This window comes from Arvicola amphibius, chromosome 1, assembly GCF_903992535.2.
Source record: "Arvicola amphibius chromosome 1, mArvAmp1.2, whole genome shotgun sequence".
NCBI classification, from domain to species: Eukaryota; Metazoa; Chordata; class Mammalia; order Rodentia; family Cricetidae; genus Arvicola; species Arvicola amphibius.
This window is the reverse complement of record NC_052047.1, coordinates 98,823,765-98,848,795: the sequence shown is the minus strand read 5'-3', so window position 1 is coordinate 98,848,795 and position 25,031 is coordinate 98,823,765. Positions and strand designations below refer to the sequence as shown.

Sequence of the window (25,031 nt, the reverse complement as noted above, 5' to 3'; positions counted from 1 at the left end):
GCCGTGGCCATGGGGGTGGTGGGCTGCTGTGGCGGCACGGGGGGGGGTGGTGGAGGCTGCCGTGGCGGTGGGGGTTGATGTTTCCCAGGGTTGGGGGAAGGACTTCAGACCCTTGAGGGCCAGGAGGATTATGTTTGTCCATCTATCCCTGCCACAGCTGTCCTCATGCCATAGGCGTTGGTTGTCACCAGAAGTCACCTGGTAGGAAAAGCCTGTAGGATTCTGCTTCCAAAAGCCAAGAGAGGCCATCCATGGGCCTCCATCTGGGGTGCCATCTTGGTTCCCCTCTTCTATCTGATGTTGGATAAATACAACTTGCAAAGCCCACGCCCAGCTTGGGGGTACACACCTGCCAGGCCAGCTCTCAGGAAGCTGAGGCAGGAGGATCAGGAGTTTGAGGCCAGGCTGATCCTGTCTCAAAACAAAACAAAACCCAGTGCCCTGCACAACTCTGTCAGGTCCCTCTGAGGCCCAGGCGTGTGGTGCGTCCCCTGCAGAACTCTGATACTTGGGTGCTGTTGGTCGGTGATTGTGACTCTCCAGGTGGAAGCTGCTGTCCTGGGGCCGTCAGAGGTTTAGGAGTGAGAGGCAGAGGCATGTCACAGAGGCCAAACACCTCACGGTGGGATGGATGGAACCCAGCCTCGGAGAAGGCAAGGACCAGTGGTTGGTGGACAGGTACCCTCTGTAGACCAGGCTGTCCGGTAACTCACCAAGATCCTGGGGTTAAAGGTGTGTGCCACCAAGTCTTCAGGGAACCATAGGGGACCCGTCCTCATAAATGTCACCCGGTCTTAGTGCCCCTGGAGACAGGAGGCTTGGTCCTCACACTCCCATGGCGTCCGGACACGGTTAGCCCCACTGTCCCGTCATCGAGCAAACCTGCTCTTCGGAAAGTGCGTGAAGGTCAGATGGCCTCAGTGTCCCGTCCACTGGGACACATTTCCCTAGGGGATCCCCCAGATCCTCAGCACCCACAGCCCTGTATCGTCATTTACACTGAGCTGGAGTCTCCTGCTTGGTGACACAGCCTAAGACTGGCCCGGGCAGGGGACGGAAAGGTTGACACAACTTCTCTGAGAATGAGATGTCAGTTAAAGTCTCCTGGGTCACAGCTACTTTACAGGGCTAGAAAATATTCCAGATTATGGGGAAGAGGGTTTGGGAACCACCAGGTGGATCAGCATGTGTGCAACAGGCTTGAAGGGCCCTGAAGACAGTCAAATGGCAGAATGGGAGTGTCAGTGAGGATGTCAGGTCGGTGGTCACAGCCCTGCTTGGGGTGACAGGGAGAGGGGACAGTGGGTCACATTCCACAGAGAAGCAGACGCAGCCCCAGCTGGGGCCACCACGCATCCAAGGCTCCAGCTAGGGACAGAGGAGAGCTGAGCAATGGTCTCTCGTGGGTCAGTGAAAAACGCACACTTGTGCCATCCCAGGTGGGGCTGTGGAGGTCTGGAGGAAGAGCCAGAGTCACACAGGAACAGGGGGACGCCGTCCATGTCCAGCTCTGCCAACCACAAGCTCGGAGTATGGAAGGGTGGAGGCCAAGGACCCAGTTCGTTCCAGAAGGTGGCGCACATCTCAATAAAAACCGTGAGATGGACTCAAGCAGTGGCAAGACACCAGGGGGCGAAGAAGGGGACAAAGGAGCCAGACATCCTCCAACGGTGGACACAGGATAAGGCAGGATGAAGTCTGGGCCCACAGGCCTCTGACAGAGGTTATGTGATGTCTGGAATCTTCTCTGTCCATCTCCAGGTTCCCGTTAAATCAGGACATGCTGGAGAGTACAGGACAAGCAAGGCAGGGTCAGTGTCTGAGGCAGAGGTGAGCTTCCACAGGAAAACTCAGAGTCAGCTATCTGGCTGGGAGAGCTCGGAGCAAAAAGCAATGGCTGCCACCAACATTCCAAATGCAGATCAGAAGATGACTCTCCTCCCAGGGCAACAGCAATAAAGATCTGTGGACTCCTACACATGCACCCACCCACCCACCCATCCCATCCTTTCTCTGAGTCTCATCTGAGCCTGGCAGTGTGTGGGTGCCCTCGTCATGACCACCATGTCCCACAGTCAGGAAACAGATGCACACCTGTCTCTCATGCCACCTGCTGGGGCCAAGCATACAAATCTTCAGCAGATGTTCAGTTACCCAGATTGAACTGCACTTGGAACATTCCAAGAAAACCCGCTGACACCCTATGCTATACCCACCTCGCTTCCTGGTCTTCTGTCACTTCTGCTAACCTGTGATTGGGGAGGAGAGGGTGTTAGTAGCCTTTTCGAGACCCTAGGTGATTCCCATTTATTGGTCATGGCTGGAAATCTCCACAGGAAGGCGGCCACCCCACTGCGTTTTCTAACAGAAAACAGGTGTCAGCCTGCACCTGCTGCTAAAGAGACAAGCCCAAACAGACAAAAATGAGGGGACCAGAGGAGTTGGTGCAGCTGCCTGGGTGTCACCAAGCTTGGGAAGGTGCTAACTATGCCCATCTTCTTCCTTGCCTTGGCCTGCCATCCCTTTGTGCTTACCTGTCCTCTTCTTCCACCGTCTCTGGTTTTTCTTCAGATCTGGGAACGAGGAACTCTGGCTGCATCGGTGGTCGTGTGCTGTGATAGACAGAACCAGGTGGAAGGATGGGAGGTGGCTGGGGCTGAGCCCAGGACTCTGGGACCCCACTAGCCCCTCAAGTGTGAACTGATGTTAGCATTTTGTTTCTGGTGTGTTGGATGGAGGGAGCTGGTGGCCCAGGATAGGACAAATGTGAGTCGTAACACAAGGAGTTGGGGGGTTGAAAATAGGGTGTCATATAGCCCAGGCTAGCCTGTAACTCCTTATGTAGCTGAGGATGACCATAAACTCCTGATCCTCCTGTCTCCTCACGCCGATTGCAGGCACGCTGGGTATGTGGCACTGGGGATGCAGCGAGGCCAGTGCTCTACCATCTGAACTACGGTCCCAGGTCCATGCTTGGAAGGTATGGATGGTGGGAGGAGAAAGAGATACACAGAGCCCAGCTTGCTGGCTCGTGCCTTCCATCCCAGCACTGGGGACACTAAGGCATGGGGTCCGAGGCCAGCCTGGGCCACCAAATACCTTGTCCCAAAGAAGAAAAACAATGGGTCTCTGCACTAAGGAAGAGGCCACCAGAGTCTGGGAGGACTAGAAGGGGACCCACTGGGCTCCACCCACTGCTGTGGGGCCTTTCCCATGAGATCCCTGGACTGTCACCTGGTCATGAAAAGGATTATAGCTCTGATACAAAGCCAACATGGATGGCGTGGGAACACGGAACTCAGCAGTTTTAACGGGACATTCGGGAGGACTGGTATGGCAGGGCCCACTCCCAGGAGGTCCTGAGAGCCACAGAGATGGGGGTCTTGAGGGTGGGGGTGGGGGTGGGGCACCGAGAACAGATGACAGGACAGGGAGTTAATGTGAGATGGGGTGGAGCGTCTCTGTGGGAGACAGAAGGTTCTGAGGGGCTGGTGGGGAGGGCACAGCCCTGTGACTGGGCTCTGCTGTGCCCAGCTGCAGGGTAGGATAGGCAAGGGGCAGAGTTTTACTCACTGATTGTTAATTGTAAAGAAATTTAAAGACGGACAAGACGGTAGAAAGAGAAACTTACAGGGGGCTCATCCTGGTTCCTCCAGGCCTGAGCTTGGGCCGTCGTGTGGCCAAGTCAGTTTGGTCTTAGGGCACCTTGTGCCCCTCCCTGGGCGTGGCTAACATTGTTGTACAAACGTAAATTCTGGGGTCACCCCTTTGGTTCTCTGTGCTGAGTAAGGTCGTCAAACTAAATTAGGGAGGCAGAGGCCAGTGAGCTGGCTGCCGCCGAGTCTGGCAACCCGAGTTTGATCCCATTTGATGGAAAGGGACCTGGCTCCCCCAAGTGACCTCCACACGTGTGCTGTGGTTTACACACACACACACACACACACACACACACACTCAACACAGATAAATAATATCTGACGGATGACCAAGGCAGGGTGTGAATCCATGGCTGTCTCCAGAGGCCTCGTCTGAAAGGCAGGTCTCTGGGTGTGTATGAGGTCATGTGGACCCCTGTGTATGTGAGGAGGTCATGTCAGTCGTTGTCCTGGGTACTGAATTCCAGCTGTCAGGTCTGGGAGCAAGCCCCTTATACTGGCCAAGCCAGCTTGCTGGCCCAATCCACATCATGTTTTTAAATGGGGTTTCTCACTGAGTCCCGGGTTCTCTGATTCAGGTAGGCTGCTGGCCTGCGAGCCCCAGGGTCCCATCTCCATCTCCGCAGTGATTACAAATGGGCACCACAGGCCGGGCAGGTTACATGGGTACTGGGGATTTGAATTCAGGTCCTCGCGCACTTGCCCGCATCAGTTTTTCCACTGAAGGCCGAGCCAAGCCAGTGGGGACATCGGTTGCTCTCACCAAGCGGAAGCCACCAAACCACCCCTCAGATCCCTCAGGTGCCGCACTGACCTCTCTCTCTTGGCTCTGAGTCTCTGTTCTTCGTACCTGAGGGAAAGAAAAACACATGCAGTGAGTCAGACTCGGACACGGCTGGCAGGGCCACGGAGAAAAGGGGAGGGCGGGTGCCAGGGATTGCAGACTGAGCTTCAGCGTGGGGACCGCTGAGATGTGAGCGCGCCTGTGAGTGTGTGCAGTAGCCGCGGGGACCAGAAGGGGGCATCGGGTCCCGGGGCTGTACCCCGCGCGCGTGCAGTACCCAAAACAGGAGTCACGCGGGGGTTTTGAGCCCCTTGTGGATGCTGGGAACCCACTGGGCCCTCTGCAGAGGCAGCTGGTGCGCTAACCGCTGAGCTGTCTCTCCAGCCCCCCAGTGTAAACAGCAATGGAAAGGAAGCCGCTGGGGGAGGGGGGTGTTTAGCGGCCGGAAGCAGTGTTGGTGGCACACTGCCTGCGTGGGGACCCCGGGGGACACTCACTGCAGGACACACTCGGGCAGCTGCACGTGCTCCATGGGGATGAGTCGCTCCAGCTCCTCCAGGCTGTGCACGTACTGGATCTTACTGATGAACTTGACACTGGCGGACACGGGAGGGCAGACAAGGGGTCACCAGGCTAACCCGCCCAGTCGCCCATGCTGGCCTGGAATTCTCCTGTCTCAGCACGACTCAGATGTGTTCTTTTTAGAATCAGTTTCTCACGTTTCTTTACTGCGCATGCACGAGTGAAGCAAGGGGCCAGCCACCTTGAGGGCGTAGGCTCCCTCCATCCCACAGGTGGTCGTGGGGATTGAACTCAGGCTGTCAGGGCTTGGCAGCAAGCTCCTCTACTACTAGAGCCATCTTGACAGCCCTTCAAACGTTTCCGTCTAAATAAAAAGCAGAATTCTCCTCCGAGCCTGGTAACGCCTGTCATTCCGGCACTCATGGGGCTGAGGCCTGAGGATTGCCATTTCAGCACTGACCCATACTACACAGGGAGACACAAGGGCCAGAGCAGAAGGCTCTATTGTACAAGTGTCAGGACATGAGTTCAAATCCACAGCACGTGCATAAAACACCAGGCGTGGTGCTGGGGAGGCTGAGACAGGAGGATCGCTGCATTTGGCTGGATCACTGAGTCTTGGGGCCCCCAGACTATGTGGTTGGTGGAATTGCACCGACCGACCCTCAGAACACACACAGGGTAGCTCCAGGCGGGGTCCCACCTGATGAAGGGCCGGGAGATGGCCAACACGGTGCGGATGAACCATGACGGGTGCACAATGATCAGAGACTTCAGATTCTTCCTCAGTCTGTGTGGGGAGGCGAGGATGACACTGTCACAGGCTTGGGGCGCAGGGAGCCCCCCGGGGAAAAGAAGGACCGCTTACCCGCCATCCCTCTGCAGCCTGCCACCCCAAGTCCTCTTAGCTAGCTGACTGCATCCTCACAGCGAGTGAATTTGGAGCCTTGGGACTCATCAACATCAAGCAGCAGTATGGCCCTTCGTGCGCGCGCGCGCGCGCACACACACACACACACACACACACACACACACACCACAGTCCTGAATTCTAGGAAGTGCTTGTGGGTTTTAAAAATCTGTCTGAAGCTATTCATAAAACCTAAAAGAGAGAGACAGCCCAGCGTTTACCTACAGACAGACAGACAGAAACAGTTTGGTCGCAGGCTGGACTATTACTCAGCCGTGAACAAGAAAAGGCCCTTTTTTCTGACACCTCTAGAGAGGACGGCCCTTGAGGCTCAATGCTCTGAGGAGTGGATCAGACACAGAAGGGCACGCAGCACGGTGCCTCCCTCTGCAGGGGTCCCTAGAGTCCTCAATCACCAGCAGATACTGGCAGGACGCTGCCTGACTTCCTCCCTCGGTGCCCTCCTCCTCTCACCTCCGGTCAATCATGTGGTAACACTTCTTCAGCCAGCCGATGCCTGGCATCCTCCTCCGCGGCGTGGCGCCGTTTAGATACACGATCATGTAGTCTTCAGCGACAAGCAGTTCCAGGCTGCTGATGACGTACCTGCGGTGGGGGGACGGGGTTCCCATGTGGGGCACCGAGAGTGGGGCCTTCCTGCAGCCCTGCCGGGCAGGGCCAGCCACACCCCAGCAGTGTGGGCGTGCCCATTGGTGCACTCCCGAACAGTCTATAAGGGACCTGGGCCTGAGACGCCACCCAGGGCCCCCGCCTCCATCGCCAGCGCCGCCCCCGCAAGACAGCTGAGAACCCCAACCCCAACTCTTCTCTCTGAGCTCCAAGGGGCCCCATCCTCCTCGTTGCGTGGGTTTTGGGAAACGCGGTCTTACTTTGTAGACCAGGCTAGCCTTGAACTCATAGAGCTCCGCCACCTCTGCCTCCCCAGTGGGGGCTGCTGACTTACAGGAAGAGATTCTCCATGATGTAGTGATAGTCGGGGGAGCTGCTGTCTGGGAGAAAGCAGGCTGCGAAGACGATGATGGCGTTGAGGCCTTCCCCGTAGTACCCTGGGAAGGAGGCATCTTGTGAGTGTCACGGTAGCCCAGGCTAGACCACGTTTCCTCTCCGAGCAGCGCCTCCGGGTGGGGGGGATGATGCCCAGTGTGCCAGCCCCTGCGCACCCCAGCTGGACAGGCCCCCCCATTAGGAGAACCACTGTCCGCGGTGACCTCGTGGGGGCGAGGTCGCGGGGTGCACACACCTCCGTGGGTGACCACCTTCATGTACGGCCGGATCATGTGCAGGTCGATGCGATGCTCCTGCTCCCCGATGATGACAGTCCGCCACAAGCGACCATTGGCTGCGCTGCCATCGTCCGCAGCGCTGTCCCCAAACAGGTCCGCGCTGTCTCCAGGCATGTTCTTGGCAGTGGCCACTGGGGTGTCGTCTGCAGTGGAGGCGTGAATCCAGCGTGAATCCAGCCCTTCCCCCCCCACACACGAGGGCTAATCTCTGAATCCTGGGAGCTCTGGGAACACCTGAGGTGAGCTAGCCTGGGATAACTGCCCTGAAGGTGGCGCTGTCCCTTCCCAGGAGCTGAGGCCTCCCAGCCACAATGGTCTGCAACCTCCAGCAGTCAGTCAGAATAAACCCGTCTCTCCTGGTTGTTTGTGTGTAAGGTTTGTCGTAGCCACGAGAAAAGTGGTAACCACCTGCCTGCTCCCTCTGGCTACACTGTTGTCTCCTGCCGGAAGCCCTCCGTGATTGCACCTGAGCTAGCTAGCCGCTGTCCACCCCACTGACCCATCCCAAACCTGCTGTTTCTCTCTCTCTCTCTCTCTCTCTCTCTCTCTCTCTCTCTCTCTCTCTCTCTCTCTCTCTCTCTCTCTCTCTCTCTCTCTCTCTCTTTCTCTCTCTCTCTCTCTTCCTTCCGTCCTTCCTTCCTTCCTTTCTTTTTTCTCTTCCTTCCTTACTTTTTTTAATCAAGCATGATGCTGCATGCTTTTAATCTTGGCACTCAGAGGCAGGTGGATCTTGTGAGTTTTTCTGAGGCCAGCCTGGGCTACATAGTGTGTGTCTCCAAGAAAAAGCAAATAAATAATAATGATAAATAAGATTAAAATGGCCTCCCAGCGCATGGCCCTCCCTAGCTGCCTCCCAGGACTGCTTGAACCCAGCTCACTCCTCCTCCTGGGCCCTGCAGGGTGCTGAGCACAAAGATTCTGTTCCTGTACGTGGGTCACTCGCTGACTGATGTCTGGGGGATGTGTGTGGCCCTCGCGGAGACTGGAAGAGTCCAGGGAGGGACAGTCCTGACATGCGCACATCACTCCTGGTTTACGTGGGCTTCGCACATGCCTATTCGAGACCCTCCTGTGGACGTCTAGTTCCCTCTGCCCACCCCACCCTCGCAAGCCGGTAGGTAGCGTCCCTCTGAACCTCGCTGGGCTGTGAGACTCCTGCGACAGATCACAGGTCTGTGGGACCAGACATTGTGGGTCCTAGGGCCAACGCCGTCTCCCGGAGCTGTAATGGGGGTGGGGGGCTGGCGAGGAGGTGGCTGGAGAGAAGCCAGAGGGGGACAGGGCGGGGACCCCACCGTTACCTTCCCACTCAAGCTCATTTCCGTTTCCCAGGAACTCCAGCGAATCGGTCTCATCCGGTGTCTCAATGTCGTCCACGTTGATGTCCAAGTCATCTGGCGTGTCCAGGAAGTCGTCGGACAGCAGGGAGCCCTCGCTCTGGTCCAGGGAGATGTTGATCTCTGGGGCCACCAGCGTCTTTCTCTTCCGATGTGCTCCGCCCAGGTTTAGGGAGGAGGGAGGAGCTGCCGGGACCCACAAGAGTGAAAGATTGCCCACACCCCACCTCCTCCAGACAGGCTCTCGGTAGCCCAGGCTAGCCTCAGATGTACCAGAACGCCTCTCGTGTCCCCTCCCCAATGCTGGGTGAGCCTCTGCCCGTGGAGCGAAGCCTCAGCGATGTGACCTCTTTCTCGGGAAGTTTCTGTCCCACCCCCACGCGTTGTCCCTAAACCCAGGTCCACCCAGAACGAGCTCAATGCGGCTGGGTCTTCTGAGAGGACCAGAGAGAGAAGTCACCCGCGGGCATCACAACTGAGAAAATGCCCACCAGACTGACATGGGAGGGCTGAGCTCACTGTGGGTGGGGCCACCAGGGCAGGGGTCCTAAGTGCTGTAAAAGCGGAATCATCACCAGCGAGGCGCCATTTAGCAAGTGGTGGGAAGAGACCCACAGTCCAGCACTAGGGGGAGCTCCGGACCCCGAAGAAGAGTGGGAAGAAGGGTTGTAGGACTCAGAGGGGTCAAGGACACCACAAGAAAACCCACAGAATCAACTAACCTGGGCTCATAGGAGCTGAGAGACTGAATCAACAACCAGGGAGCTTTCATGGGACTGACCGGCATCCTGCATATATATGACAGGTGTGTGGCTTGGTCCTCGTGTGGGACTCCTAGCAGTGGAACAGGGGCTGTCTATGACATCTCTGTGTGATAGTCCTGGCTGTCCGGGAACTCGCTCTGTAGACCAGGCTGCCCTTGAACTCACAGAGGGATCCGCCTGCCTCTGCCTCCTGAGTGCTGGGATTAGAGGCGTGTGCCACCACTGCCAGGCTATCTCCTGACTCTTACTGGCTTTGGGGACCCTACTCCTCATACTGGGCTCCCTCCACCAGCCTAAACATGTTGGTTGGTGCCGAGTTTTACTGTAACTTGGTTTACTACATCTGGCTGATATCCCCGGGAGGCCTGCTCTTTTCTGCCGGTAAAGAGATGATGAGTGGATGGGGGTGGGGAAGACTGGGAGGAGAGGCGGGAGAGGGAGGAGAGGTAAACTGCTGAACTTGAAAAAGAAAGCGAGCAGGCTGAGAAGCCGTGGGGAGCACCCAGGAAGCAGCACCTGCCCACGGCCTCTGCTTCAGCTCCCGCCTCCAGGTTCCTGCCCCAATGTCCCTCGTGGTGAACTTGTGACACACAAGCACTGTCCTCCCCACGCTGGTTTTGGTCACCATGTTTGCCACAGTCACAGAAAGCACACTAGGACAGCTCCCAAATGTCTGAAATGGGCAGCTTAAGGACGACAGGGGGCCTGACCCCAGAGTCTGTGTGCTCAGTGAAGGGCCAACCACAGCGCTCTAGGGAAGCCCTCATCCACAGTCACTGTGTGGACCCACGCTCCCGGAGGGTCATCCCAACGAGACACTGAGGCAGAGGCAGCCTGGCCTTGACAGATCTCTCAATCCTAGGACTGAAAAACTTTTTCAACAATCAGATGACCCCGCCTGGTGGTCATCTGATTATTATTATTATTCCCAGAGACCTTGTGGTGGACACAGAGAATTGACTGCCATAAGCTGTTCTTCCAAATCCACGTGTGACACCCAACAACCCACAATACACACCTTGAGGGTGTGACCCGCCTAGAATCCCCCAGTGAGGAGCTGGGGGCGTGGTCAGGGTGGAGCCCCGCCTAGAATCCCCAGTGAGGTGCTGGGGGGGCGTGGTCAGGGTGGCGCTCCCTCCTCATTACAAAGGCCCTCTGTTCCATTTCTGGTACCACGGAAAACTATATAAGACTCATTAGGGGGGCTGGAAAGATGGCTCAGTGGTTAAGAGCATTGCCTGCTCTTCCAGAGGTCCTGAGTTCAATTCCCGGCAACCACATGGTGGCTCACAACCATCTGTAAAGAGGTCTGGTGCTCTCTTCTGGCCTGCAGACATACACACAGAATATTGTATACATAATAAATAAATAAATATTTTTAAAAAAACTCATTAGGGCTCCTCTCTTGTCTCTTTCCCTTTAGCTACCTAGTCTCTGCAGAGTCAGTCAGAACTGCCTCTTTGGGAGTTGGAAATAAAAGTAAACTTTCCAAGAAAATTCTAAACTAGCCACCATCGGTGCCACCCACTCAGGAAGAGGTTTTGTTTTTAGGTGTCACGTGACTGTGTGGCGGAAGTGTGTCCACTCCCTGGGAACCTCAGGGTGTGAGTGATTACTGTCGTTGAGGGGCCACCCTGCGAATCCAGTGCTGCAACCCTCTGCCTCCCTCCCATAAGTGGGTGGAGCCTCCAGATCCATGAGGTATGTTAAAAGGCTACCGACTCTTCCCACAGAGCAACATCAAAATCATGGCCCAGGGTCACATGTGGAGGTGACACTAACCAACAGCACAATGGGACCAAAGGATGGTATGTGAGGTAAAGGGTGTTATCGTCAAGCCTTAACGAGAGAGAGAGAGAGAGAGAGAGAGAGAGAGAGAGAGAGAGAGAGAGAGAGAGGGAGAAAGAGAGAACAAATTTGAATTTGCCTAAAAAATAAATATGTTAGATGGAATTTGCCTTCAAAACTGGTATTTACCAGGCCAGGCATTGTGGTGCACACCTTTAATCCCAGTAATGCAGAGTCTTTGTGAGCCATAGGCCAACCTGCTCTACCGAGCAAGTTCCTGCTCAACCTGCACAGTGAGACCATGTCTCAAAAAATGGTATTTGCCCCGACACACATGGGGGAAAAGGTTTTATTCTATAAAGAAACACGTAGAAGTCCCTCGAATGCATGCCTGTTGCCCAGTACTTGGGATGTGAAGGCAGGAGTATCGGGAATCCTGGGTCATTTTCAGGTACATAATAAATTTGAGCTAGCCTGGGCTTCATGACACCCTGTCTCAAAAAACAAACAAACAAAAATAGAGAGGTTAAAAAAGATGGGAGGAGAGCAAGCTCCACCAGGAGAAGAAGCCAGGAGCAAACCCAGTCTCGGACACAGGTGGATCAGGATTGAGCTAGCTACCAGATCCAGAGCCAACAATCTCCGCGGGAACAGGTACAAGGGAGTAACAGTACAAGCGAGTGAGCCAGAGCCAGAGACTGCTGAGGTTCCGGATGTGAATCTGGGACCTTCAAGGGAGTAGACCTAAGCTAACACCCTGGTGGGTCTGGGCGATAGTCTAGGACCTCCCAGGAACTAGGCCAGAGCCAGGACCTCTTGTCAGCCTGGGCGTGAGTGAACCTGGGTCCTCCCAGGGAATAGGCAGGAACCAGAGATCTCTGCAGGGCCAGGCAAGAGAGTAGGCCTGAGCCAGGTCCTCTGTGGGTTCGGGCATTGGTCCAGGACATCAAAGGGAATAGGCAGGAACCTGGAACCCCTGCGAGTCCGAGTGTGAGTCTGGGACCTCTGAGGAAAGAAGCAGGTCCTCTGCGGGTTCTAGAGCACCCGAGCCTAGAACGTCCCAGGCAGTAGACCGAAACCAGAAACCTTTCCAGGTCCAGCTTCAACACAGGGACTTCTTCAGGAAGGAATCCAGATTTTACAGATACAGGTCAAAGCCTGTAACCTAAGCCAAAGTTGCCCTGAGGAAAGGAACTCCACCTTGGGCAACAAATTCCACAGGAGTGGAACTGAATGAGACTCCTAGGACAGAGAGAGGCAGAGGAAACAAGCTCCACCAGGAGCAGAAGCCAGGGGCAAATCCAGGCCTGGGAGCCAACCCAGTCCTGGGACACTGGCGGATCAGGATTGAACCAGCAACCAGATCCAGAGTCTGCATCTCCACCAGAACAGGTTCAACTCCAAGCCAGGGATTTCTGCAAGAGTAGATTCAGGTCAAGACTTACAGAAACAGATCAAAGCCAGCAGCTTAGGCCAAAGCAGGCCTGAGACAGCAAACTCCAAGGGAGCAGAGCAAAGCACAGGAGCACTGAACTATATCCAGGAACAGGAGTAAGCAACAGGGTAACTAGAACTGTGACACTGACTGTACCACGAGGAACAACCACCTGAGGTTTGGATTCACTGGCACCTAGAAGACTCTTCAACAGAATCTCAGACAGCCCCAACCACACCTATGAGAGGAAAAGATGAGTAGAAAAGGTAAGATCACACGCTACACCACAGAGAGCAACACAACACCAGTAAAACCTAAAGACCCTACAACAGCAAGACCTGAACAACCAAATATGGATGAACCAGAAGAAAATGATCTAAAACACAACCTCAAGAGAACGTTTGAAATTCTTAAAGATGAAATGAGAAATTCCCTTAAAGAAATGGGGGGAAACCCAAAAAATTGGAAGATATCAGCAAATCACTTAAAGAAAACCAAGAAAAAGAACTCAAACATATAAAAGAAACTGTTCAGGACTTGAAAACTGAGATAGAATAAATAAAGAAAACACAAGCCGAAGGAATTATAGAAACAGAAATCATGAGAAAAAGATCAAGAACCACAAACGCAAGCATGAACAGCAGAATACAAGAAATGGAAGAGAGAATCTCAAGTGCTGAAGACACAATAGAGGAAACAGACTCATCAGTCACAGACAACATCAAATCTAACAAAAGCTTAACCCAAAATATCCATGAAATATGGGACACCATAAAAAGGCCAAATCTTACAATAATAGGTATAGAAGAAGAGAAGAAGTTCAACTCAAAGGCACAGAAAATTTATTTAACAAAATCATATCAGAATTACACCTGACTTCTCACTGGAAACAATGAAAGCCAGAAAGTCATGGTCAAGCATTATGCAGACATTAAGAGACCACGGATACCAGCCCAGACTACTATACCCAGCAAAACTGTTGATCACCATAGAAGGACAAAACAAGATATTCCATGACAAATCTAGATTTCGCCAATACCTAGCCAAAAAAACCCAGCCCTACACAAAATACTAGAAGGAAAACTCCAACCCAAGGAAGATGGCTACACCAACAAAAACACACAAATTGATGATCTCATTACAGCAAATCCCAAAGGAGAAAAAAAAATGCACAAATTAACATCACCAACGATGAAAACTAAATCAACAGGAGATAGCAACCACTGGTCCCTTAATGGAAATGGACTCAACTCACCCATAAAAAGGCACAGGCTAACAGACTGGATACAAAAACAGAATCCATCCCTCTTCTGCATACAATAAATGCATCTCAACTTCAAAGAAAGACATCGTCTCAGATAAAGGGTTGGGAAAAATATACCAATCAAATGGACCTAAGAAACAAGTGGGTGTAGCTATCCTTATATCCAACAAAATAGACTTCAAGCTAAAATTAGTCAAAAGAGTCAAAGAAGGGCATTTCATATTAGTCATAGGAAAAATCCATCAAGAGGAAATTTCAATAGTGAACATCTATGCCCCATATACAAGGGCACCCTCATATGTCAAAGAAACACTTCTAAAGCTTAAATTATGCATTAAATCCCACACACTAATAATAGTGGAAGACTTCAACACTCCCCTCGCACCACTGGACAGATCAGTCAGACAAAAAATGAACAGAGAAATAAGAGAACTAACAGATGTTATGACTCAAATGGACTTAACAGATATCTATAGAATATTCCATCCAAACAGAAAAGAATATACCTTTTTCTCAGCACCTCATGGAACTTTTTCAAAAATTGACCACATACTCGGCAACAAAATAAACCTCAACAAATACAAAAATAATTGGAATAACCCAATGTACCTTATCAGATCACTATGCTTTAAAACTAGAAGTCAATAGCAATACTAATTCCAGAAACCCACAAACACATGGAAATTAAACAATTCTCACCTGAATCATCAATGGGTCAAGGAAGAAATAAAGGGGGAAATTAAAGACTTCCTAAAATTCAATGAAAATGACCACACAACATACCCAAATTTATGGGACACAACGAAAGCAGTGTTAAGAGGAAAGTTCATAGCACTGAACGCCTACATAAAGAACCTAGAAAAATCCCACACTAGTGAATTAACAGAACATTTGAAAACTTTAGAACAAAAAGAAGCAAACTCACCTAAGAGAACTAGATGGCAGGAAATAATCAAATTGAGAGCTGAAATCAACAAAATAGAAACAAAGAAAACAATACAAAGACTCAGTGAGATAAAGAGTTGGTTCTTAGAGAAAATCAACAAAATAGACAAACCTTTATCCAAGCTAACCAAAAGGCAGAGAGAGAATATCCAAATTAACAAGATCAGAAATGAAAAAGGGGACATGACAACAGACATGGAGGAAATACAGAGGATCATCAGGTCATATTTTGAAAACCTGTACTCCACAAAATTGGAAAACTTAAAGGAAATGGACAATTTCTGGATAAATATCTTTTACCAATATTAATTCAAGACCAGATACGAAAATTAAACAGACCTGTAACTGCTGAAGAAATAGAAACAGTCATCAAAAGTCTCCCAAACAAAAAAAGCCCAGGACCAGATGGTTTCAGCTCAGAATTCTACAAGACTTTCAAAGAAGAACTAATACCAATACTCCTCCAATTATTCCACACAACAGAAACAGAGGGAACATTGCCAAACCCTTTTTATGAGGCTACTATTACCCTGATACCCAAACCACAGAAAGACAATACTAAGAAAGAGAATTACAGACAAATCTCACTCATGAATATTGATGCAAAAATACTAAATAAAATACTAGCAAATCTAATCCAAGAACACATCACAACCATCATCCACCATGACCAAGTCAGCTTCATCCCACAGATGCAGGGATAGTTCAACATACGAAAATCTGTCAACGTAATCCACCATATAAACAAGCTGAAAAATAAAAACCACATGATCATCTCATTAGATGCCGAAATAGCATTTGACAAAATATAACATCCCTTCATGATAAAGGTCATGGAGAGAGCAGGGATACAAGGAACATACCAAAACATAATTAAGGCAATATACAGCAAGCCAATAGCCAACATCAAACTAAATGAAAACTCCCAGCAATTCCACTGAAATCAGAAACAAGACAAGGTTGTCCACTGTCTCCATATCTATTCAATATAGTTCTTGAGGTCCTAGCTAGAACAATAAGACACCAAAGGGAGATCAAGGGGATACAAATTGGAAAAGAAGAATTCAAACTCTCATTGTTTGTTGACGATATGATAGTTTACATAAGCAACCCCCAAAATTCTACCAAGGAACTTCTACAACTCATAAATACTTTCAGCAATGTAGCAGGATACAACATTAAAAAAATCAGTAGCCCTCCTGTACACAGATGATAAAAGGGCTGGGGAAGAAATCAGAGAATCAACACCCTTCATAATAGCCACAAATAGCATAAAATATCTCAGAGTAACTCTAATCAAACAAGTGGAAGACTTGTATGACAAGAACTTTAAATTTTTGAAGAAAGAAATTGAAGAAGACACCAGAAAGTGGAAAGACCTCATGCTCTTGGGTAGGCAGAATTAATATAGTAAAAATGGCAATCTTACCAAAAGCATTCTACAGATTCAATGCAATCCCATTAAAATCCCAGCAAAATTCTTCAAAGACCTCAAAAGAATGGTACTTAACTTCATTTAGAAAAGCAAAAAGCCCAGGAGAGCAAAAAAAACAATTCTGAGTAATAAAAGAACTTTTGGAGGCATCACAATCCCTGACTTCAAACTCTACTACAAAGCTACAGTACTGAAAACAGCCTGGTATTGGCATAAGAACAGACAGGGGGACCAATGGAACCAAATAGAAGACCTGGATATCAATCCACACATCTTCGAACACCTGATCTTTGATAAAGAAGCAAAAAATATCAAATGGAAACAAGAAAGCATATTTAACAAGTGGTGTTGGCATAACTGGATATCAACATGTAGAAAAAGGAAAATAGACCCATATCTATCACCATGCACAAAACTCAAGTCCAAATGGATCAAAGACCTCAACATAAAGCCAGCCACACTGAACCTTATAGAAGAGAAAGTGGGAAGTACACTTGAACACATTGGCACAGGGAACCACTTCCTAAATAAACCCCAGCCGCACAGACACTGAGAGAAACAATTAATAAATGGGAAATCCTGAAACTGAAAAGCTTCTGTAAAGCAAAGGACATGGTCAACAAGACAAAATAACAGCCTACAGAATGGGAAAAGATCTTCACTAACCCCACATCAGACAGAGGTCTGATCTCCAAAATATACAAAGAACTCAAGAAATTAGACACCAAAAGATCACATAACCCAATTTAAAAAAATGGAGTACAGACCTAAACAGAGAACTCTCAACAGAGGAATCTAAAATGGCTGAAATATACTTCAGGAAATGTTCAACATCCTTAGTCATCAGAGAAATGCAAATCAAAACAACTCTGAGATTCCATCTTACACCTGTAAGAATGGCCAAGATCAAAAACACTGATGACAACTTATGCTGGAGAGGTTGTGGGGAAAAGCAAACACTTCTGCATTGCTGGTGGGAATGCAAGCTGGTACAGCCCCTTTTGATGTCAGTGTGGTGGTTCCTCAGAAAAATAGGAAACAACCTTCCTCAAGACCCAGTAATACTACTTTTGGGTATATATCCAAAGGATGCTCTATAGTGCTACAAGAGCATGTGCTCAATTATGTTCATAGCAGCTTTGTTTGTCATAGCTGGAACCTGGAAACAGCTTAAATGCCCCTCAATTGAAGAATGGATAAGAAAAATGTGGTACATTTACACAATGGAGTACTACACAACAGAAAAAAATAACATCTTGAATTTTGCAGGAAAATGGATAGAGCTAGAAAACATTATTTTGAGTGAGGTAACCCAGGAACAGAAAGACAATTACCACATGTACTCACTCATAGGTGGTTTTTAAACATAAAGCAAAGAAAGTCAGCCCATAAACCACAATCCCAGAGAACCTAGACAATAATGCAGACACTAAGAGAGACTTACATAGATCTAATCTACATGGGAAGTAGAATGTAGAAAAAGACAAGATCTCCTGAGTAAATTTGGAGCATTGAAGGGGTTAGGGGATAGGCAGGGAGGGGAGCAGTCAAAAATGTAGAGCTCAATCAATATCAATTTTAAAAAAAGAAAAAAAAAGATGGGAAATACACAAGGAGTCTGGATCCTTTACCATGTTTTGTTGACTTTGAATTTTTTGAAGGCTGATGAGTATGTGGCAACTGCTAAGAGACATGGTATACAAAGGAGCTTCTAAATTAAATCAGCCTAGGTACTTTAGGGATGTCTTAACTTTAAAATGGAATTCAGAGAATGTATTGCATTGGAGGGGGCTTATACATTTGTTCCCAAAGGAAGTGAAAGGATGTGGATTCCTTTAAAATTAATAGAGATCAGGTTTGACTGGAGAGACCCCTGCGGTGTTGGAGAATGGTCTGTATTCTGTCAGTTATATTTAAATAAATGCTGATTGGCCAGTAGCCAGGCAGGAAGAATAGGTGGAACAATCAGACAGGAGGTAGAGGCAGGTCAATGAGAACAGGAGAATTCTGGGAAGGAGGAAGCCCATTCCTCTGCAGTCCTGACCCAGCCACAGAAGAAGCAAGATGTTTCTGCCCTGCTGAATAAGGTACCGAGCCATGTGGCTAACATAGATAAAAATAATGGGCTAAGTTATAAGAGTTAATAAGAAACTTGAGCTAATGGGCCAATCAGTTTATAACTAATGTAGACTTCTGTGTGATTTCTTTGGGACGAAACAATTGCAGGAACCAGGCAGGACAGAAACCCCAGACAACACCCCTGAAAATCTTGGCTACAGACATAAAGAAGCAATCCTAGAAAACCTCCAAGACAGGGTGACAGCTCTGAGACTGGATGAGACATGATAGATCTTATTACAAGATAAATCTGTTACAATCCTTATGATTTATTATTCCATGCCAGCCTTTCATAGGGCATGGGTAGAGATTTGGTTATGCAGTCCAAAAAGACTTATAAAGTTAACAGTTGCCTTTTACCTACTCAATCACAGAACAAGAAACATCTTTGTCTGTCTGTGCACACCACACAGTCCATACTTGGGTTAGTGCAGCTATGTATGCTACCTTTGAAAGTTTTTGTGTTTTCAGAGCAAGGGGACCAGACACCAATGAAAATGGGAGGCCCAGGTGATCCGGCCTCTCAGAGTGGCTCTGTCACAGTTTCCTCAGAGCTCTGTATCCAGAACAGCTCCACGGCTGCTGGCTGAGATGTTTCAGCCTCATAGACTGTTCTAGCCAGGATTTAAGATAGGTTCTGCACTTTCCCATTACACAGAGCCTGGACAACAAATGGTATAACTAGTTTCCTTAGGACTCGACCATTATTTCAGTTTTCTCATGGTCCCTTGGGGATGCAGTCACCTCCAGACAACAGGAAACAGTCTAGAGAACATGATACCCACATTCCCAAGAGATGGGGGGATGGTTTTTGTCATTCAGAAGGTATTGTATGTTTGTCATCATTTAGTGGGGATATAGGAATATGGGATAAAAAGACAACTATTCATCTCAGACATTTTACAATGGAGTGGATTTTTGTATGTTGATGCAAATTTAATATTATTTTTGTTATACTGAATATATAAACTCTTGTTTAAGGTATTGTACCTATGCAACTCATATAAAAATGTAATATAGCTGGACAGTGGTGGCACACACCTTTAATCCCAGCACTTGGGAGGCAGAGACAGGAGAATCTCTTTGAGTTCGAGACCAGCCCGCTCTACAAGAACTAGTTCTAGGACAGGCTCCAAAGCCACAGAGAAACCCTGTCTTAAAAACAAACAAACAAACAAACAACAACAACAACAAAAATGTAATATAAAATTCTAGTCCTTGAAAGCTATTATTACAAACTGTTTAGATTAATTAAGAAATGTAGGGTAGGGGCTGGAGAGATGGCTCAGAGGTTAAGAGCATTGCCTGCTCTTCCAAAGGTCCTGAGTTCAATTCCCAGCAACCACATGGTGGCTCACAACCATCTGTAATGGGGTCTGGTGCCCTCTTCTGGCCTGCAGGCACACACACAGACAGAATATTGTATACATAATAAATAAATATAAAAAAAAAAAAAAAAAAAAAGAAATGTAGGGTAGTAGTTAGTCATGTATAGCAATTAAACTGTCATATTAGGTATGTTTTCAAGGTCAAACAGAGATATTTTAGATAGATGGGTCATCTTCAAACATTTCAGAGATCTTCAGAATATGGCATTTAAGTTGTTTTAATAACATAATGGCTTTTTATGACAATGGACATTTAAGAACTTCCACATGGAGTCTGATTTCTTTTTTTTTTCTTTTCTTTTTTTTTTTTTTTTGGTTTTTCGAGACAGGGTTTCTCTGTGGCTTTGGAGCCTGTCCTGGAACTAGCTCTTGTAGACCAGGCTGGTCTCGAACTCACAGAGATCCGCCTGCCTCTGCCTCCCGAGTGCTGGGATTAAAGGCGTGCGCCACCACCGCCCGGCATGGAGTCTGATTTCTTTTGTCAAAAATTTGTCACTGGGCACCGGGTGGTGGTGGCTCACGCCTTTAATCCCAGCACTCGGGAGGCAGAGGCAGGTGGATCTCTGTGAGTTCGAAACCAGCCTGGTCTACAAGAGCTAGTTCCAGGACAGGCTCTAAAGCTGCAGAAAAACCCTGTCTCAAAAAACCAAAAAAAAAAAAATTGTCACTGAACAAAAAATTGCCCTTGCCTTGACTGCTGACAGTGTGTTGGCCAAACTGGACATACAGGACACAGAAAAGTAACACCAAACTTTGCCAAAACAAGGTGAGACAGTTCTTCAAAATTCTTGCTTCACAGTAAACAGCTGTCAGATATTCGAGACCCATGAACAGAAGATGGATATCCCAATGTTACAGAGAAAACTTGGGGTGACTGTCCAAGCAGTCAGCTGTCTTGTCACTATTGGGGAATATTATTTTCAGGTGTGTGACTTTTGTTTACACTACATTTCTTTAACTCCATGAAGTTGTATTTCTGTGCCTGTCTAATACGCCTGATGGTCCTAATAAAGAGATGAATGGCCAATAGTGAGGCGGCAGGGAGAGGGGAAATATGGAAGGAGAGAAGAAGGAGGAACTAGGGGCCGGCACCCAGTCACCCAGCCAGTCACAGACTAAGAAGGAAAGTAAGATATACAGAAGTAAAAGCCCAGAAGAAAAGTTAGTGGGGATAACTTAAGATAAGAGAAGCTGCCTGGAAACAGGCAGGGCAGGCATAACTAAGAATAAGCCTTCGTGTGTGATTTATTTGGGAGCTGGGTAGTGAACCCCCAAAAAACCAAAAGAGTAAAACATCATGCAACATGTCATCTCTAAAGTTTTGGAAGTTGCTTGCTCTGTGCTTCCTATTTATTCAGGTAATATTATATTCTTTGTGGGTCTCTGATAGAGTTGAAGACTATGTAGTTATAGTTACAGCTTTCCTTGTTGTGAAATTCAGAAAACAAACTTACATAAGAGATACAAAGTTGATGGGGTTAAGAAACATAAAAGCTTAAATTATTCATCTGTGAAAACGTTTTGAGGTCTGAAAAGATGGTTTAGAGTTGTAATACAGGTTAGGATAGAAAATGGCTTAGACACACAACTGTGAGTGCACCAAGAGGACACACAATAGAGATTTCCTTTGAATTTGCCAAATACAAATGGACTGGATATTGTGAATGCAGTTTTTGCTTGATATTTGTCTTATTGTCTTACTATGATACAGTTAAAACCTTTTCTATTTAGAAAAAAGGTGAAAATGTTGTTTAATTTTTAAAATCCCGAGTGCTGGGATTAAAGGCGTGAGCCACCACCACCCGGTGCCCAGTGACAAATTTTTGACAAAAGAAATCAGACTCCATGCCGGGCGGTGGTGGCGCACGCCTTTAATCCCAGCACTCGGGAGGCAGAGGCAGGCGGATCTCTGTGAGTTCGAGACCAGCCTGGTCTACAAGAGCTAGTTCCAGGACAGGCTCCAAAGCCACAGAGAAACCCTGTCTCGAAAATTTAATTTTGTAAAGATGTATTGCTGTTTTATCTTGCTTGCCCAAGGCACCTGATTGGTCTAATAAAAAGCTGAATGGCCAATAGTGAGGGAGGAGTTATAGGAGGGACTTCCAGGCAGGGAGAGTGAATTGGAGGAAAAATATAGGCTGCAGAGGGAGAAAGAAAAAGAGATGCCAGGGAAATACCAGGGACCAGCCAGCCAGAAACAGAGGAAGCAGGAAAGTGGGCCATACAGAATAAAGGAAAGGTAAACTGGGCGTTGGTGGTGCACACCTTTAATCCCAGCACTAGGAAGGCAGAGGCAGGTGGATCTCTGTGAGTTCGAGGCCAGCCTGGTCCACAAGAGCTAGTCCAGGACAGGCTTCAAAGCTACAGAGAAACCTTGTCTAAAGAACCCTGCTACAAAATGTCAACGAGTAGAAAGAGGTTAAATTAAGTTAAAAGAATTAGTGGGACAAGCCTAAACTAAGGCGAACATTCACAACTAATAAATCTCTGTGTCTTTATTTGGGAACTGATTGCCAGCCCAAAGAAAATGCCAACTACAGGTCTCCATGTTCCAAGGACCCGGTTATGGCCCCTCCAGAGGTCACTCTACTGTGTGCACAGGTTCGTGCCAGCAGCATCACCTCAGGCCTCAAACGCTTGGCTGAGGACCAAATCTCCCCTTTGGTGCTGGGATAGACTATGACGTTTGGGGTTCTAAGATGAACGGGATCGGGTGTGGTGTTCCCTGCATAGGGAAAGAGCCTCGGTTGGAGTTTGTGTCGCCTCAGGGTAACTGTTTAGCTGAGCATGATGGGAGGCTTAGAGAGTAGGATTGCCATGCCTTGAGGCCAACCAGAGCACAGGATGAGTTCAGTATGCAAGAAGGACAATTAGCAAGACCCTGTATGAATTAAATGTAAAAACAGAGCTGGGGGCGTGGTCAGGGTGGAGCCCCGCCCAGAATCACCAGTGAGGGGGCTGGGGGCGTGGTCATGGAGGAGCCCCACCTAGAGTTCCCCTCAGTATTAAATCCCGAATTCCAGTCTAAGAACTACACAGCACTGAGGAGGGGAGAGCTGAAGGAAGACACACACAGGGACATGTCACCGTGACATGGGTACACATTAGGTCTGCTTCTACAAGCAGGCCACACCCAGGACCTTGCCGGTCAATGGTGACAAGTGTCTGCTGGAGAATTCTTCCTTGGCCTCAGGAGCTCGTCATCCCTATAACTTGGCCTAATCACAAGGTCTGTCTCCACAACTGAGGCTTTCCTGGAACTTCCGGCAATCCCCCCTGCCTCTTAGACTCCTGACATATCCAGACACAAATTTAAATACGTATTTTTCTTTTTTTTTTAAATATTTTATCTATTTATTATGTATACAACATTCCTTCCATGTATGCTTGCATGCCAGAAGAGGGCACCAGATCTCATCAAAAATGGCTGTGAGCCACCATGAGGTCGCTGGGAACCGAACTCAGGACCTCCGGAAGAACAGCCAGCGCTCCTAACCTCTGAGCCATCTCTCCAGCCCCTAAATACGTATTTTTCTAAGTGAAAAGGTTTGTGTATGGTATGTGCAAGTACAGAGAGCAGAGCCCTCAAGTGTTTCTGCAGTCCCCCTTCACCTCGTTCCCTGACCCTGACAATCACTGATGAAGGCAGCCCAGGGAGCAGAGAGTACCAGGCATTCTCCTTTGCAGTATTAAAGTTGCAAACGACTCCACCATGTCTGATATCCTCCCCTGCCCTGAGGTTCTGGGGATCTGAACTCAGGTCCTTAGAGCAGAATGGTAAGTACGCTACCTACTGAACCATCCCCCGGTGTCAGCCACCCCAGCTTCTTGACTGGAAGTTCATTACCTTCATTTAGTTCTTCGGGGTTAGAGGCACAGAGACATTGGGAAACCGGCTAAAGGACACACAGTAAGACCCGCGCAGTCTTCATGTGAATGTTCTCTTACCCCTTTGAGCCAGGCGCACGACAGCTCCCTGCTAGACGCCCCACCCTGCATGCAACCCCAGACAACCACCTTCACCCTGAAAACAAACCCGCATTTCTGTGCACTCTGTAAGCTTACAGGAGGAGTCTTCCGCGGCGCCGTCCAGCAGCCCCACCCCTGTGTCTTCAGGAAGAGGTCTGTGGAAACCCCAGCAACCACGCAGCAGGAGGAATGCAGATGGCAGGTTCAGTCAAGGGGGTTGAGAGAAAAGAAGAACAATAAAATGCCATCAGATCAAGACAGTGATACCACAACTCAGCTCTCCCTTGGAAAGGATGGTTCAGGAATATAGAAAGATGTCTTTCAGAAGAGCCACGCCCCCAGCCCCTCACTGGGAATTCTAGGTGGGACTCCAAACTGACCACACCCTCAGCCCCTCACTAGGGGATTCTAGGCAGGGCTCCACCCCAACCACGCCCCCAGCCCCTCTCCGGGGATTCTAAACAGGGCTCTACCCTGACCACGTCCCTCCATTTTCCTTTCGATACAGGGTCTTGTTCTGCACCCCAGGTTGACCAGAACTCATTCTCCAGCATCCTCTGTGGGAGCTGGGCTGTGGCTGCGAGGCCAGGTTATCACTCCCAGCCTGGCTACAGGAATTCACTGTCTGGGAGTCTAGAAGGAAGAGGTTCCAGAAGGCTCTGTCAGCATCAGCATCTGCGGAAGCTGCCGGGTACGCTGGCGCCCTCACCTGGGCAGATCCTCGTCCTGCCATTCATCCCTCACGTCCACGTTTTCCATCCTCAGCGTGGCTTCCGTGGTCCCCATGGGAGCTGGAAGAGAAGGCGGCTGCAAGCTTGGCTGACCTAAGAAGAGGATCTGAGGAAGAAAAGACAGAGAGATCTAGACAGCCATGGCTACAGCCACCACCTGTGTGTGACACGGGTCTGCCTGTATGACCGCCCCATCCCACGGCAGGAGGATACACACGGGGCATAGGACGTCCCAGCCTGCGCACTAACTCAAGTGAGGAGTTGAGCCCCACAGACCCCCTCCGCTGAGAGCTCTCAAGCCCACCTTCTCTAGAGCAGCCCTGGAACCAAGCTGACCCAATCTCCTTCCTTTTCCTTTATCTTAACTGTGGTGGAAATTTTTAGAAAAGAAAGAAAAAGTGCAGCCGTTTTTGTACGAATGAGTGTCAGAACTAACGTTCTGCGTTGTGATAGCCACTTCCAGAGAGGGGCTGCTCTCTCACTCGCTTCTCCCTGCTCCAGTCCACCCCCCCTTCCAGTCCGGGCTGCTGAAAGGGCAGCTTCCACCAAGCCGGAAGGACCCACGCAGTGGAAGGGACAATCAGCTGCTCAGCGTGTATGACCGCCATACTTCATCTGCAAATGGGTTGAAGAAGTCATGGCCTCTCGGGGTGTCCTCCGAGCCTATCACCCCTGGTTCCC

General features: G+C 49.1%; 1 protein-coding gene across 1 annotated transcript; it reads right to left on the bottom strand.

The window, feature by feature from the left end:
- Positions 1 to 1,748: 1,748 nt before the first annotated feature.
- On the bottom strand, positions 1,749 to 24,405 carry Atcay (ATCAY kinesin light chain interacting caytaxin). The gene is made up of 12 exons (XM_038347046.1): positions 24,329 to 24,405; positions 23,716 to 23,774; positions 8,478 to 8,699; positions 7,134 to 7,319; positions 6,837 to 6,939; positions 6,347 to 6,478; positions 5,666 to 5,752; positions 4,938 to 5,036; positions 4,471 to 4,506; positions 2,535 to 2,612; positions 2,217 to 2,249; positions 1,749 to 1,783 (listed from the first exon to the last, which is right to left on the bottom strand). The coding sequence occupies exons 1-12, from the start codon at positions 24,403 to 24,405 to the stop codon at positions 1,774 to 1,776; spliced, it is 1,122 nt and encodes a 373-aa protein (XP_038202974.1). The 3' UTR covers positions 1,749 to 1,773.
- Between the last annotated feature and the right edge of the window lie 626 nt (positions 24,406 to 25,031).